The following is a 15,373-nucleotide window of genomic DNA, read 5'->3' on the forward strand; positions in this document are numbered from 1 at the left end:
TCACTGTAAAGAATTTCTTCCTAGTATCTAACCTAAATCTCCCCTCCACCAGCTTAAAACCATTGCCCCTTGTCCTGTCGCTACTCTTCTTTGTAAAGAGTCCCTCTCTGGCTCTTCTGTAGGCTCCTTTCAGGTACTGAAAGGCCGTTATAAGGTCTCCCCGGAGCCTTCTCTTCTCCAGGCTGAACAACCCCAGGTCTCTCAGCCTGTCTTCATAGGAGAGGTGCTCCATCCCTCTGATCATCCTCGTGGCCCTCCGCTGGACCCGTTCCAACAGATCCATGTCCTTCCTGTGTTGAGCACTCCAAAGCTGGACACATTACTTGTTTCAGAAATGAGTAATAGTATGGTTAACGTTTATTTATCCAGAGAGGTGGCTGCAGTCTAAAATCAATCAGCAGCAGGGAAACGGGGATTGAGAAAAACCAAAAGTTCAAACAGGCCAGTAACTTGGAGAAAAATGAAGGGGGAGAAAGTGGGATCAGCACTGACATTAGTGTGATCACACTGAAGAGGACCAAAAGCCCCAAGACACCACTGAGTCCCACGGTGGCGCTTACAGGAGCGTCAAATTCAGCTGCGTTCAGCTGGGATGGAGGAGAGGGAGAGCAGAGATCATTTAAACCCGTAAAAACCAGAAAGCATGAAGCAAAAAGCATCAGCTCAGCCCTGAGGGTGATCCCCTGGAGCTGGCAACGTCCATGGGAATGATCCAGCCTGGGAGCCATGCAGTGATAGATGGCCATAATGGACTTCAGTGCCATTCCTCAGCGCTTGGGCTGACTCACGTCCTGCAGATTCAAATTTTAACATTTACTGGCACATTTTCCTATTCTGCGGGATAGTTACAGTTGCATTAAATGGCTGAAAGTACTCGTGGTTAAATGCTACTGTGTTGTGAGGAAAGGAGCACGCGTGTTACGAGTTTCCATGAGCAGAATCACCTCTGTCTTCCTCATATCGTGCCAATCCTGGCTGTAGACCCACATCAGGTGCCCAAGCTGTCCAGCCACTCTGATTTGTGGAAGAGCCATTGCTAAGAATTTTAACAGGTTGTGAACCTGCTAGGGCTAAGTCACAGAAAATAAAATAAGAAAACCACCTAGAGGTCTGAAAATTTCTTAGCTCCCACCATCAAACGTTCCTCCACGCACCAAAACCTTGCCATGGCATTAGGGTCCCTATTTTCCACCATAATGATGGCTGCTAATTGAATGAAAGAAGCAAAGTCTGAGAAAAATATCCAAAAAAACCCCAAACTCCAACGAAACATTTATCAAGTTGCCAGTTAAAAGCTCAGAAAAGATTAAACCCCCGTCCTGCGAGGCTGCTCTCTATAAATGTCTCAGAGTTCTGTTTGAAGAGGCTTGAAAGGTTTCAACTTCAAAACGATAAATGCTGACTACTTTGTTTCTGCCGTAACTGTAAGACTGTTCCTCTTTGCTTCAAACTAAGCATTTAGGCCAAATTTACTCATCCAAAAATGTTATCACTCACTGCCATCTAGTGTTAACAGTACAGATTGTCAGGAATTTAAAATTGCTTTTCTGGCTTTAAGAGTTAATAAAAAAAAAAAGAAAAATCTATATTTTTCTAGTTTAGCCTTATCCTGAGTAACTCAACATCCCTCTTTCTAGTGACAGAGGGAGCTGCAGAGGCACCGAGGCTCAGAAACCCCCCAATATTCACAGGAATAGATCGCCACAACACAATTCCAATGACTAAGAATCACAGAATCATAGAATCATTGAGGTTGGAAGAGACCCTTGGGATCATCGAGTCCAACCATCTCCCCTACTCTACAAAGTCCTCCCCTACACCATGTCCCTCAGTACCCCATCTAAACGGCCCTTAAACACAGCCAGGGATGGGGACTCCACCCCCTCCCTGGGCAGCCTGTTCCAATGCCCGACCACTCTTTTGGTGAAAAATTCTTTCCTAATGTTCAATCTAAACCTCCCCTGTTGGAGCTTGAAGCCGTTCCCTCTCGTTCTGTCACTAATTACCTGTGAGAAGAGACCAGCACCAACTTGGTGCTGAAGGTTACCTTCAATTTTACTTTCTTGATTCGGACGCTCCCTGTTTCACGGTGCTCACACCAGGCTTGGTCCTGAAGCAGCACCCACAGCTGGCAGGGCAGGCACAGCGTCCTTCACAGCATCTTCCTCATCCCCCCTGGCTGTCAAGAGAAAACTGGAGACACCGTTAATGCTCTGTGCACCCCATTTCTTCCCACCGGGCAAGGGGAGGGTGATGGCAGACACCAGACCTCAGCAGCACACTCAGAACGTGCTCCAGAGCTGGACGTAATGATCTACTTAACAACAAACACCTTCTATTTCAACTGCTGTGGATTTAAGCCACAGGATTCAAAGGTACCAATGAATCCTGCTAGTGAAGAGAAACAGGCTCCAAAGGCTTCCTGAATCTCTACTGGTGCCCTTGGCCATTAGACATTAAGCAACTGTTGACCACAGAAAGCGTTGTGTACAACAAGCATAACCAGTGATAACGTCCTCCTTTCTCTGTTTTACCAGGCAAGGGTTTAAAGGCTCAAAGCTGGGACAAAGCAGCTGGAAGAGGAAGCATCTCCCCCACTGAACAGGCAATTTTAAGGCCCAAGTCTCAGAAACTCACAGCGCAGCCCCCTGTGTCTTTTCTGAATCCTGGACACGTTCTGCGCTGTGTGAATCCACCTCCTGGTGGCTGCCTCTTAAATAAACAGGAATCCTAGTTGTTCTGTACATGAACAATTAACGTGTATTAAGTTCTTAAGAGAAATGTCTGAATTCAAAAGCAGACCACAGAGCATTATAACCACTTGTAGTCATCATTAGTTTATTAGCGCTGTTTTTGAAACAAATATACTCAAGTACTCAAACACAGTTTAGTTCATGTTTATTTCCACATTTGAGATACTCCTGTATATTACATAATGCACTGAATGCCCAGTAAATAAATAATAAAACCAAAGTGCGGATTAAAGTAGCAAAGTCAGTTTTTAGGACATCAGGAAGGCCAAAAATCACATTAGCAGTATAAGGACAGCAAGTTGTAAATGACTATTATTTAACATGTCGTTCTATGGTTGCTATATGCATGCTAGCAAAAATGATCCCTCTGAGAAACACATCTAGTGATCCACAAAAGAAATCGGTCCTTCCTTTAACATGACGTTTTCTTGATCTTTTTATTTCTTACCTTTCAGGCCTGATCCTGCAGTCCTTACTCAGCAAAACTTCCATCGCAATCTGTCAGGTTAGTTAGCTACTTTTTTTCTTGAAGCTACATAAAGCCCACTGGCTTCTCTCAAAACATCTGAATACTAAATGATTAGAGTTTGAATTGCTAAAAATTCGGAAATTCTAAAAATATCCGTAACAGCACGTAACGTGATTAAATCCAGATGTAAGAGCATTAGGGCCAAATCCAGGAACAGAGCGAGCTGTCAGGACAGTCAGGCTGGCATCTGGTGAGTGAGGCATCTTCCCGATTAGCCAGCCACATTTGGGATCACAGCTTGGGATGTAGACATCTTCACTCTCCTTAAATACTGTTTTGAGCACCTGCATCCTTTTTTTTTTTTTTTTTTTTTTCAGATCTGGCCTTTTTTTTTTTCTACTTGAATACATGATGTATCACATTAGCATTACGCACAGACAATAAGAGAAGTGACCCTAAAGTAAACCAAAATGATAATACAAGATGATATCGTAGCCGTGTCTAGAAGAAGCTGTTGTTCTTTTCTGTGGTTGGGTTAGACACGTTTGTTTTAACAGCTTTTAACACTGTATCCCATTTACTATTCTTGTGCTCTAACTGCCTTTTCCTAAATTTGTGCTGGAATAGATCATTGCTGTCTTCATCCTCAGCCTCTGACACTATTTCCATTTTTTGGATAATCAGTTTAATGAGGTCATGTTGCTTTTCCAACAGCGTTGATATATCTTTGAGCCTAAAAAAGAAAAAGGAAAAAAAAAGGAAAAAAATATGCATAAAGCAGGTTTTGAGATTTGGTTTCAATGGACATTTTAGTCATTAAATTTACAGACGTAAAAGACCTGACAATCCTCAGAACTTCACCCTTCTGCTAACACAGAATATTAGCTGGACTACGTTTAATTTTTCAAGCTGTGGTACTTCTCCAGGTTTCAGGAAATAGGAGTAAAGAACAAATCCCTAGTACTTGAGAAACATAACTTACTATATACTTAAGGTAAGAGCAACTTCACTCTCAAGATTAAATTTTGAACAGTTCTATCAAAAGTTTTTCCTATTGTCTGCAGTCGTAGGGCAAGAGAAAAGGGCCAGATTTGCAATGGCAATGAAGCATCCACAAACATTTAATAAACTTCACAACCACTTTAACAGCACATGAGAGATACTGATGAGGCACTTGCTAGGCTTAAAAAGTGCTATCCAAAGTGCAGTTGATGGAAATAGATAACATCAGTTAGTATCATGCATACCAAACACACTATCTGTAAAAGTGCTATCCAAAGTGCAGTTGGTGCAAATAGATAACATCAGTTAGTATCATGCATAACTCTCAAGATTAAATTTTGAACAGTTCTATCAAAAGTTTTTCCTATTGTCTGCAGTCGTAGGGCAAGAGAAAAGGGCCAGATTTGCAATGGCAATGAAGCATCCACAAACATTTAATAAACTTCACAACCACTTTAACAGCACATGAGAGATACTGATGAGGCAAAAAGTGCTATCCAAAGTGCAGTTGGTGCAAATAGATAACATCAGTTAGTATCATGCATACCAAACACACTATCTGTTATATTTTCAGAAACAATGAAATAAAAATGGCAATTGTTTCTAGGAAGTGTCTTCATAAAGCTACCAAACAGGCTTTTTGAAAATCTACTTTTCAGAATGTCTAGACTCACAGAATTACAGTACGAAATATGAAGGTTCTCTCTGAAGAACAGCTTGGGGCTTCTTTAGATGTATTTGTCTTTTTTTTTTTTTTTTTCACAATAATTAAAATGCTACAGCGATTAGCTACCATTAATATAAAGCCAAAAAAAAAAAAATCCCACCCCAAATCAAAACCCAAACCCATATACACTCCAGACTGATTGCCACAAGCTTCAGTAGGAACCGAACTCTGCTTTGAACTCAGACAAAAACATCTGGCAACAGAGTAAAACAAAGTTTTCAGCCAATATTTTCAGAGCACTGAACATAACTTTCCATAGTGAAATGGCCACAAGTTATTCTGTCCCAAATAATTTTAAAATTTTGTAAAATGATAGATTTCTTCCCTCTCTGTAGGAAAAAGAAAAAAAGTATGTTCTCTGCTCCTTCCTAATACAACTATGTAGTATGGATTTGCAGAAGGACTTGTGAAATTCCATGGTTTGCTTCCATCTGTGGGGTGTATTCTCACCCCTTCAACTCTTGCTGAGTCCTTCAGGCAAAAAAAATACTTAATCAGAATCTGTACAGGGAGACAAAAACTAAGTAGACTGAAAAAAAAAGAAGGAAAAAGAAAAAGAGCAGGGGAGAGTGAGACAGAGTGAGAAAGAGTAGATTTTCCTGGCTGTAAGTGCAGAGAAGCCTTTTCTGAAATCATTCTTATGGATATATTGCTAAGATGAGTAAGAAAAGTAGAGAGGACTCCTTCCCAGGATTTTGGAAACAGTGGCTTTTCTGAAATCACTCTTATGGATATATTGCTAAGATGAGGAAGAAAAGTACAGAGGACTCCTTCCCAGGATTTTGGAAACAGGTAATTTGTTCAAAGGAGAACCAGGGACACCAATCCATTTTGAGGGGAAACAATCTAAAGCAGATTTACCATCAGACCAGTGGAAAGTCAGTTACAGATTGTGTGTATTTGCAAACCAATTGGAATGACCTCAATTGGGAGTTTAAAATAACCCTTGAAAACCTCCATCACAAACCTCTAATTCTGAATGAAAATGCATTTTCCCCATTACTTCAGTTTACTTTAATGAGCAAACAAGCTTGCCCTCTTTCTCTGCCATGAGATAAAAATATCTCTCTACCACACAACTACTTTGAAGGTAAATACTTTAAAGAATATAAAATACTAGGTTAGTTACCATAGTAAGGCAGTTTGCTTAAAGATACATTGAGTTTTACTTTTTAGGTACAGTACAGAGCTTTAGAAAACTTTTAAAAATAGGAGTATACTTTTAATTTTGGTTCTGCTTATTTTTCCAGCAGTAAAATAACACAACACATACCTGTATTTCTGCTTCAGAACTTCCAGTTCTAACGTTGTATCTGTGCTCTGGGCATCCGTGGCAGAGTCCTCACACCCGAAGCAATACTGGAACACACTCTAAACAAAACAAGGAACCAAACTGAAATCAGACACTCTAGTCTGAAAACAGATTAAAAATCCCAAATAAGAGAATGATAACAGTCTCCACACAGTGTTAAAGTTGAAAAGAATTTCTGTTATGAAGTTATTTTTTGTATATTAAACATTTGCTTTGCAAAACCTGTTTAATCAGAAAATTTAGTCTACCAACGACAGCCGAAATGCAAAGTAAACAAATAAAAGAAGAAATGCCCAAAGGGAGTAATTCTATTTTCTGTCTGAGTAACTTTTGTAGCTTTTCTCCCTTAGTAAAGTCACAGATCAATGAGAACTCAAACACTAATTATACCTGATTTATCATTTCCGCTGAAGATAGTCAAGGTCTAATGACAATTCCACTGATGTCAGTTAATGATTGAGTCCTATTAATGCACTGTTCCTAACAATCTGTGTACAAAGTCAATCACATCGCATTTTAGTAAGAATTCTTTAGTTTAAGATGTACCATCTTACCATAAATCCACAGTATCTTGGCCTGTTGGGATAGACAGTGATCGATTCCTGGTCCACTCGGCTTAAGAACCAAAATGGCAGCTTCTTCTCTAAATTGGTGTGAAGATTAACCTACGAGTAGTTTTGTATTAAGAAAAAGATATATTCTCTTGAGACAAAGACACGTTATCACCTGAAAATAACCATCATGTCATTCCATTCAAATCACTATTGCTAGATGTCAGGTCTCAGAGGATCTCTACGCTGCAAACAACGGTACAGCATTAGGACAGTCCAGCCCAACCACTAAACTCATCCAGTCACAGCAGCTCTGACCATCTTAGCAGAATTAATTATTCCACAGAGATGCCTCCTCTTAGAACTAAACCAGTTCCAAAAGTGAGTTAGCTCTTGTGTAATGGCTTGAATAGCTCCTCGGTCCACTATGGATTGCAGTAGAGCATCATAGGGCAGAAATGTTCAATAGACAAAATACCTGTCACAGCCAAATAACAATGGGAAAGTGGTCTTTCTCTCTCTGGTTCTGCTCTACCTTTTCACTAGATTATGATAGAGTCAGTATGGATTAAGATCCCATTGGAATCCCTATGAGAAAAGGAGTTTTCCCTTGGGTAGAAACAAGTATGTCACATGTGAGTGCCTCTTGAGTGAGTGAGGTGGCCAAGAAAGCCAACGGCATCCTGGCTTGTATTAGAAATACTGTGACCAGCAGAAGTAGGGAGGTGATTGTGCCCCTGTACTCGGCACTGGTGAGGCCACGCCTCGAGTGTTGTGTCCAGTTCTGGGCACCTCAATACAAGAGAGATATCGAGGTGCTGGAGCGAGTGCAGAGGAGGGCAACGAAACTAGTGAAGGGCCTGGAAGACAAATCATATGAAGAGCGGCTGAAGGAGCTGGGGCTGTTTAGTCTGAGGAAGAGGAGGCTGAGGGGAGACCTCATCACTCTCTACAACTACTTGAAAGGACACTGTAGAGAGGTTGGTGCTGGGCTCTTCTCACAGGTAATTAACAATAGAACGAGAGGGAATGGCTTCAAGCTCCAACAGGGGAGGTTTAGATTGAACATTAGGAAGGAATTTTTCACAGAAAGAGTGGTCGGGCATTGGAACAGGCTGCCCAGGGAGGGGGTGGAGTCACCATCCCTGGCTGTGTTTAAGGGACGTTTAGATGCGGTACTGAGGGATATGGTGTAGGGGAGGACTTTGTAGAGTAGGGTAGATGGTTGGACTCGATGATCCCAAGGGTCTCTTCCAACCTCAATGATTCTATGATTCTATGATTCTATGATTCTTCAGGTGATGCAACCTTTCCAGTTGTTCTCAAATTGCTACAAAAATACTGAGAATACTGATCAGGATGTACTACCTAAGCCTACTGCAGACAACCATAATCCTGTCAAACATACAGAAGGTTACATCCTTAATAAAGATTTCATGGTACTGCCTGAAGCTGCAAGACAGCATCCCTCCCTGTTGGCAAAGGAATACCTGAACAGGTGAAAAGCATTAACTGCTACATAAAATCATAAAATCTGATACATCATAAAAAACTGATATATAAAATCATAAAATCATAGAATGGGTTGGGCATCAGTTCTTTCCTTAAGGCAACTCTCTCCAATTTCAAACGTTGCATTTACTCATTTTGAGATTCTGGTTTTGGAATAACTCAGAATTTATGGAAATGAATGTTCGAAAGTTCCTTAAAAATGCATTTGCTTATACATTTCCTCATGGTTGTTCAAAGTCCCTTAAAAATGCATTTGCTTATACATTTCCTTGATAATGACTCAAATTACAAAAAACTGAGATTCAGATTAGGATGCTCATGTTCACCAAGTTGTTTTACAGAGGTGCTAAAATGTTAGTTAGGGATGTTGATGATAAATCAGCTAATTATCTAAATGGGTTCTAATAAAGATATCTACTCCCTATATATATGCTTCTACGGCATGCCACTCCCTCTCTCTCTCTATATATATAAAATAATGATATATACTCCCTATATATATGCTTCTACAGCATGCTACTCACCTGCATTGCAATCCTTTTGAGTGCAGCATATTTTTGTACTTCTGCAATGTCCCCAACAGCCAAACCGATCTGAAAACACCAAGAAAGATTTTGGTTTTTCATAGTCCGATTTCGGCTGTATTTCTTATTCACTTCTAAATCCAAACTGACTCTGAAATTAAATTTATTTTGTTTCACTTGAATTTGGAAATATTATCTCTTTTTGCATATTTGGAAAATCCATATCAAGAAATGTGAATTTTTTAAAAAAAAAGGGAAAAGCGATTTTTTAATATCTCACTGAAAATATCAATTTGTTAAATAATGAATGAATGTCATGAATCAGCACTACAGTCGTTCTACATGCTAAATCTGTGTGCAAGTCTGTGATTAACCACTTCTGTATATTAATAAGTAGTTTACTTACTAGCAAGTTCATAAGAAGGATTGGAATGAGCAAGGTGAATATAATGAGAACTGTGTAACTAAGGAATGGGTAAGGCAATTCACTGCTTAGTAATGGATCAAGGAACGCATCGTGGTAATTAATGTCTCCCAGCATCATGGCAAATGTCTTCATTACAGAAAGCAGAGGTGTGCTGTATGTTTGCTGCAAAAAGAAGGAATACCAAAATCAAGAAAAAACCCAAACAGATTAAATTTATAAATAACCTCTTGAGACTCTTCTCTCGTCAAAAATAATATTTATACTGATACAAAAATTAACTACACCATTCAACTCACCTGTGAACCCAAAAGGACAAAGAAACTCAGTCCAAAGGCCAATATCAGGAAAAAGAAAACGACAGCAATCCGAATCAAAGTCCTCAAGATTTCCCAGAACATCACAACATAGATGCCATAGTTTTCAAATCTAGGCAATGAGGAAACAGAAAAGATACGGAAAATTAAATATTGAAGCAAGAGTCCCTTACAGTTACTTGTGTAAGGCAGTAAGTGATCCTGATTTTCATGTATGAAAAGAGACATTTTGCCTCTCTGAAGCATTCCAAGATGGTAAGATGCACTTTCACATCCAAAAGAATGACAGTAATGTTATTTACAGTAAGCCTCAGCTATATAATCTCATATTTTAATGCACCAGAGCAGTACTTCTTCAAGATACTATTTTTCATGGACAATTTTACTCTCTCCATAGCCACAGACAGTACAATATTGTACAACTGTTGCACTCTGAATAAGAACATTAGAACATTATCTCATTTTTTGCTGCTTTTTGAAGCAAATTAGCAATCAGAACAAAGGACAAGTGGCACCATGATCCATCTAGCAGCCGCACGCCTGGTTTAAAAAGATTTGGCTTTTTGTGACACTACAAATTATGGAAAATGAGCAAACAAAAAGAAAAACATTGCTCAGGAAAAGAAGGGAAGTAGCACAATTTTAAGACACCTGTGTTTCCAGCAACATCTGCCATCTGGCAAGTTTCTCCCATTTGTGGCTTAAACAAAACTTAGATCTCAGAACATGGCTCGTCATAAAGCAGATTAAACTACTTTTTCCTCCAAAACCTGAAGCTGGGAAAGTATGTCCTCTGCCAGATTCAGGGAGCAGATGACTGGTTTAATGCTACAACAGTAGCAACTCCAAAAAATCCTGCCACAGGATTTTCCCTCTGAAATATTATGTGCAAGGCTGAAAAGATCAAGCTGGAAGCAAAGCAAACCTGATCTCCTATTTATTTCTTTATTAGGCACAACTCCATTGAAGTCCACGGAGCTACAGGTTGGTTTGAGAAGAACTGAATGAGTTAGAAAAATGAAGTGTGGGGTTTTGCTTGCTATTCAGGGCAGGGAAGCATTTCATCTAACAGAAGAAGGAAGGTCAGGCAAATATGAATTTACTTTTTATAGTTTAGGTTCAACCCCCCTTTTGCTGACAGGACAGAGCAAAGAGGACTCACCCCTTCATAAATCACCTCAGGTCAGGCACAGGTAGGACGAGGTTTGCCAGCAGAGGCAGTTACCATAAAGGCAGTCTCTCTCTTTATGACATTGACTCTGTTTACAAACCCTGTCCTTAAACATCCCAACTACAGTAAAAAGATCCTGAAATTAATCAGCAAATGCTGTGTTTGTCTGTCTGCCACACCTCCTGGGGGTGACCAGCGCCTATGTACAATGAGACTCAGAAGAGGTATACGGAGTGTTATCACACACTGTCATTTTATTTTCTGAACAGCTCCAAATCACTAATTTTTTTTGCTGATGAGCCACACCTCATCTTCGTGCACGGCAGCCCTGCTCAGGCACAGACATGTTTAATTTATTAGTCTCAAGCACTACACCCACGTTATTTTTCCCTCCACCCAGCTCTTCTGCGGTCCATAGCTCTTGGACTCTTATTTTACCACCGACAGCATTAAAATCATTAATGACAGTAAACAGACCCAATGTCAACTAAGGAAGTAATTTCATCCGTTATAATTCTTTTACAGGACACTGTGGTGTAGAACGACGGGGTGTGCCATTTAATCTGTAAAATGATAAGTAAATTTACCTTCTCCCAGGTATTACTTATAAAAACAGATTCCATTTTTCCTCTGTAATTCATATCCCTTTTTTTTTTTTTCAACTGAAAGTCTATGCAGTATAATAAAACATGTTTTTATAAAGACATACACAGTGGCTTTGCTTACTTAACATTGAAATAAATCTTGTTATTTCTTCAGTTGCCGTAACACACGCTGTGATCCTCTACATGAAAAAACACTGAAAACTACTTTACAGTTTATTAAGTTAAAAAGCTGGCCCTAATCTGGGAATTTGTATAGCTTGAAAAAAAAATATAAAAAAATAGAGCTATCACACTTGGTCAGTCAAGGTTTAGGATATGTAAAATATCTGAAAATATTAGAGTATTTTATTGTAAAGCATGTAAATAAATTTTACCTTTGAAGGTAAAGCAAGAAGTTCATCCAAGACAAGTATACAGCAATTGCTCCACATTCCCACTGCAAATGAGCTGGTGTATTGATAAATAAAGAAGACACAAAAATTATGCTTGTAGTATAAATTGTCCAGTCCAGTAGATTGGAGTAATCCAACAAATATTTCAATTTCTAGGATTTAAGAGAGACAGATGCGTATTTAAAAGTCATGCACAACTAAAAGACTGAATTCAACACATTATTTAAATATCCTCACTTTTTAATCTTATATTTGGTATTTCCCTTTCAATTAATGAAAAATAAAATTTATTTCACTATCACACAAACTGTTATGCAAACACACCGATTAGTGTTATTTCTCTATGTATTTACCTGCTGAATGAGCTGAAATATTTCTTTGCAGATTCCCAGTAAACTCATAATTAAAACTAAACACATACACACCCTTGTGAAGTATGAGTTCTGAAACAAAAATCAGAGCACAAAACAAATTAGAAATTATTAAATGAACATTTATTATTTCAGCTCTACCTACTACCTATACGTTACATTGCCAAGTTAATAAGCTCTGTTAGCTTGTTTCAAATAAACTTATTACTATCTAAATTCTGTTTTACTAATATTTATTGTGTGATCCATGTCATGTATATTGCACCTAAGTAATTCAAACCAAGTATGAGAGTCTGAGCACTCCTATGATAAATAGTTGCTGTGCAGCTTCCTTATTACTGCTATTTGAGACTAGGAACCAAAATTGCACCATTTATGCCACATTTTCAGTATTTTTTTGCCACTGGATGAACATAAAGACAAATCCCATTGTCCGTAACTTCACTATCACATTGCTGTATCTGGAATGGCAATAGGAGTCTTTGGAGAAATTGGAATTTCTGGTATCTAAATGTGGCTGCTCCCTTTGATGCCTCCCTTTACAACCAGCACAGACAAAGAGAACTTTGTTGTGAAAAGCCTTCTACTGGCACAGATGACAATAGCAAATTTCATCTTTCATAAACTTAACTTGAAGAGCTAATTCCCCACCTGAGGGGTTCGTTAACACATAGGCAGACCACAAATTCACTTTTCAGCGGTGCTGTAACACACATCAGCACCTGCCCTGCTGTGATGTCCCTCTTGAACCTGGGTTAAGAGTCTGGCACCACGTTCTCTTAACGCTGAGCTTCCTCCATGGCTGGCATTGCCCACTCCATTCCCATTCCTGGGGCATCAAGACACTGTCTCCTCCAGTGTATGACATTCCTTGTCTTCTCAGGCAGCACATCCACCAGCTGGCACCATTCCTCACTGAAGGAGAGGACTCCCTTTTCCAACTCTGCTTCTTCCACACAGTCTCTGATGATTCAAGGACCTGGGTGAGTCCCAGTCATCCCTGTCTGCTGGACACAGCTCCTGTCATTCTCCCATCTCTTCCCACCAGGAAGAGGAGTGAGCTACCAGAGCATGAATTCTTCCAGTTCTGCTCGTTCTTCTGGCTTCTGAATCTTTGAGAATCCAGCATGTGATTCTCCAGATTTTTTCATGTATCATGATATCCTCATGAACCTTTATATCCCTTAAGTTTATTTTATTTCATATTTCCACTAGCACATCCTTTTGAAGTTCCTATTTCAGTTTCATGTCTTCTCTAAAAAGAAGTGTAAAATATTTTCTTGCCTTTTTTTTTTTTTTCCCAAAATCCTTGGGTTTAGTGATAAAATCACTTATTTGAAATGGATCATTTGAAGAGTTCGCCACACAACAAAAACTTGTCTCCATTAGCACCAGTATGTTAACACTCCAGGACTAATGACACAGAAGTCTCTTCTCAGTATATATGACTTCATGTCATCATTCTCCCATCTCTTCCCACCAGGAAGAGGAGTGAGCTACCAGAGCATGAATTCTTCCAGTTCTGCTCGTTCTTCTGGCTTCTGAATCTTTGAGAATCCAGCATGTGATTCTCCAGATTTTTTCATGTATCATGATATCCTCATGAACCTTTATATCCCTTAAGTTTATTTTATTTCATATTTCCACTAGCACATCCTTTTGAAGTTCCTATTTCAGTTTCATGTCTTCTCTAAAAAGAAGTGTAAAATATTTTCTTGCCTTTTTTTTTTTTTTCCCAAAATCCTTGGGTTTAGTGATAAAATCACTTATTTGAAATGGATCATTTGAAGAGTTCGCCACACAACAAAAACTTGTCTCCATTAGCACCAGTATGTTAACACTCCAGGACTAATGACACAGAAGTCTCTTCTCAGTATATATGACTTCATGTCATGGAGGCAGAGCTTCTGTGACTCTCCTGCCCTTCACATGGAGACAGGAGTGGAAGACCCGGCGTGAGTTGTCCTCACAGGGTCAATAAAGAGGAGAACTTGCAGTTCCTTCTCTGCAAGTCTGGTACAGCTTAGGGACAAAGCAGCCTTCTTAAAAGCCAGAATATGCTTAGTTTTCGTTATTGACTGCTCTATGTAAAATTTTAAATGTGCACCATCCTGTTATTTTGGTTGAAAATTCAACGGACATAGAAAGGGTTCTTCTGGCTTCTGAATCTTTGAGAAACCAGCATGCACTGGGCTGGGTATGTGATTCTCCAGACTTTTTCATATATCAGGATATCCTCACGAACCTTTTATATCCCTTGAGTTTATTTTATTTCATATTTCCACTAGCACATCCTTTTGAAGTTCCTATTTCAGTTTCATGGCTTCTCTAAAAAGAAGTGTAAAATATTTTCTTGCCTTTTTTTTTTTTTTCCCAAAATCCTTGGGTTTAGTGATAAAATCACTTATTTGAAATGGATCATTTGAAGAGTTCGCCACACAACAAAAACTTGTCTCCATTAGCACCAGTATGTTAACACTCCAGGACTAATGACACAGAAGTCTCTTCTCAGTATATATGACTTCATGTCACGGAGACAGAGCTTCTGTGACTTTCCTGCCCTTCACATGGAGACAGGAGTGGAACACCAGGCATGAGTTGTCCTCACAGGGCCAATAAAGAGGAGAACTTGCAGTTCCTTCTCTGCAAGTCTGGTGCATCTTAGGGACAAAGCAGCCTTCTTAAAAGCCAGAATATGCTTAGCTTTAGTTATTGACTGCTCTATGTAAAATTTTAAATGTGCACCATCCTGTTATTTTGGTTGAAAATTCAACGGACATAGAAAGCTAAAGAATCCACTGCTTTCTGTGTTTTCATAATTAAATACACATTTATTTTTTTTCTTCAACAATGAAGAAATATTGACTTCAGGGAAGAAACTGAAGTAGCCATGAACCAGAAATAAAAGTTTAAAAAAAGGTTTAAAATAAGAAATGAGAACTGAAAATTATCTAAAGGGGCTGCTAAATGTTTAAAAATTTACACTTCAATTCTACTTCTTTAGAGTTCCTAAATCGTAACTAATTCTAGAAATTATTTAAATAATCATACCTTTTTCCTATAAAAATACAAAGTAGTAAGAAAACTCAGTACCTCATATTCTAATGGTCTTGCTTCATAGATCTCTGTTCCATTCAAAGGTCTTCCTGGCTGTATGTGAGTGACCAGAAGAGTCAGTGGGATGAGACCGAGAGAATATATGCCTAAATTCATCAGATGTGCTCGAAACCCATAAGCCATCCT

At 39.1% G+C, this 15,373-nt stretch overlaps 1 protein-coding gene across 1 annotated transcript in view; it reads right to left on the minus strand.

Moving 5' to 3' along the window:
- Positions 1 to 2,902: 2,902 nt before the first annotated feature.
- TRPA1 (transient receptor potential cation channel, subfamily A, member 1) overlaps positions 2,903 to 15,373 on the minus strand; it is a 45,079-nt gene continuing 32,608 nt past the window's right edge. Inside the window, exons 19-27 of the mRNA XM_014951900.1 lie at positions 15,224 to 15,371; positions 12,113 to 12,202; positions 11,742 to 11,911; positions 9,574 to 9,703; positions 9,257 to 9,439; positions 8,851 to 8,919; positions 6,818 to 6,928; positions 6,225 to 6,322; positions 2,903 to 3,955 (exon numbers count right to left, since the gene is read on the minus strand). Coding sequence (XP_014807386.1) covers positions 3,724 to 3,955; positions 6,225 to 6,322; positions 6,818 to 6,928; positions 8,851 to 8,919; positions 9,257 to 9,439; positions 9,574 to 9,703; positions 11,742 to 11,911; positions 12,113 to 12,202; positions 15,224 to 15,371 — 1,231 coding nt within the window. The 3' untranslated portion in view covers positions 2,903 to 3,723. The remainder of the gene's footprint in view (positions 3,956 to 6,224; positions 6,323 to 6,817; positions 6,929 to 8,850; positions 8,920 to 9,256; positions 9,440 to 9,573; positions 9,704 to 11,741; positions 11,912 to 12,112; positions 12,203 to 15,223; positions 15,372 to 15,373) is intronic.

This window comes from Calidris pugnax, unplaced genomic scaffold, assembly GCF_001431845.1.
Source record: "Calidris pugnax isolate Ruff unplaced genomic scaffold, ASM143184v1 scaffold61, whole genome shotgun sequence".
Taxonomy (NCBI): domain Eukaryota; kingdom Metazoa; phylum Chordata; class Aves; order Charadriiformes; family Scolopacidae; genus Calidris; species Calidris pugnax.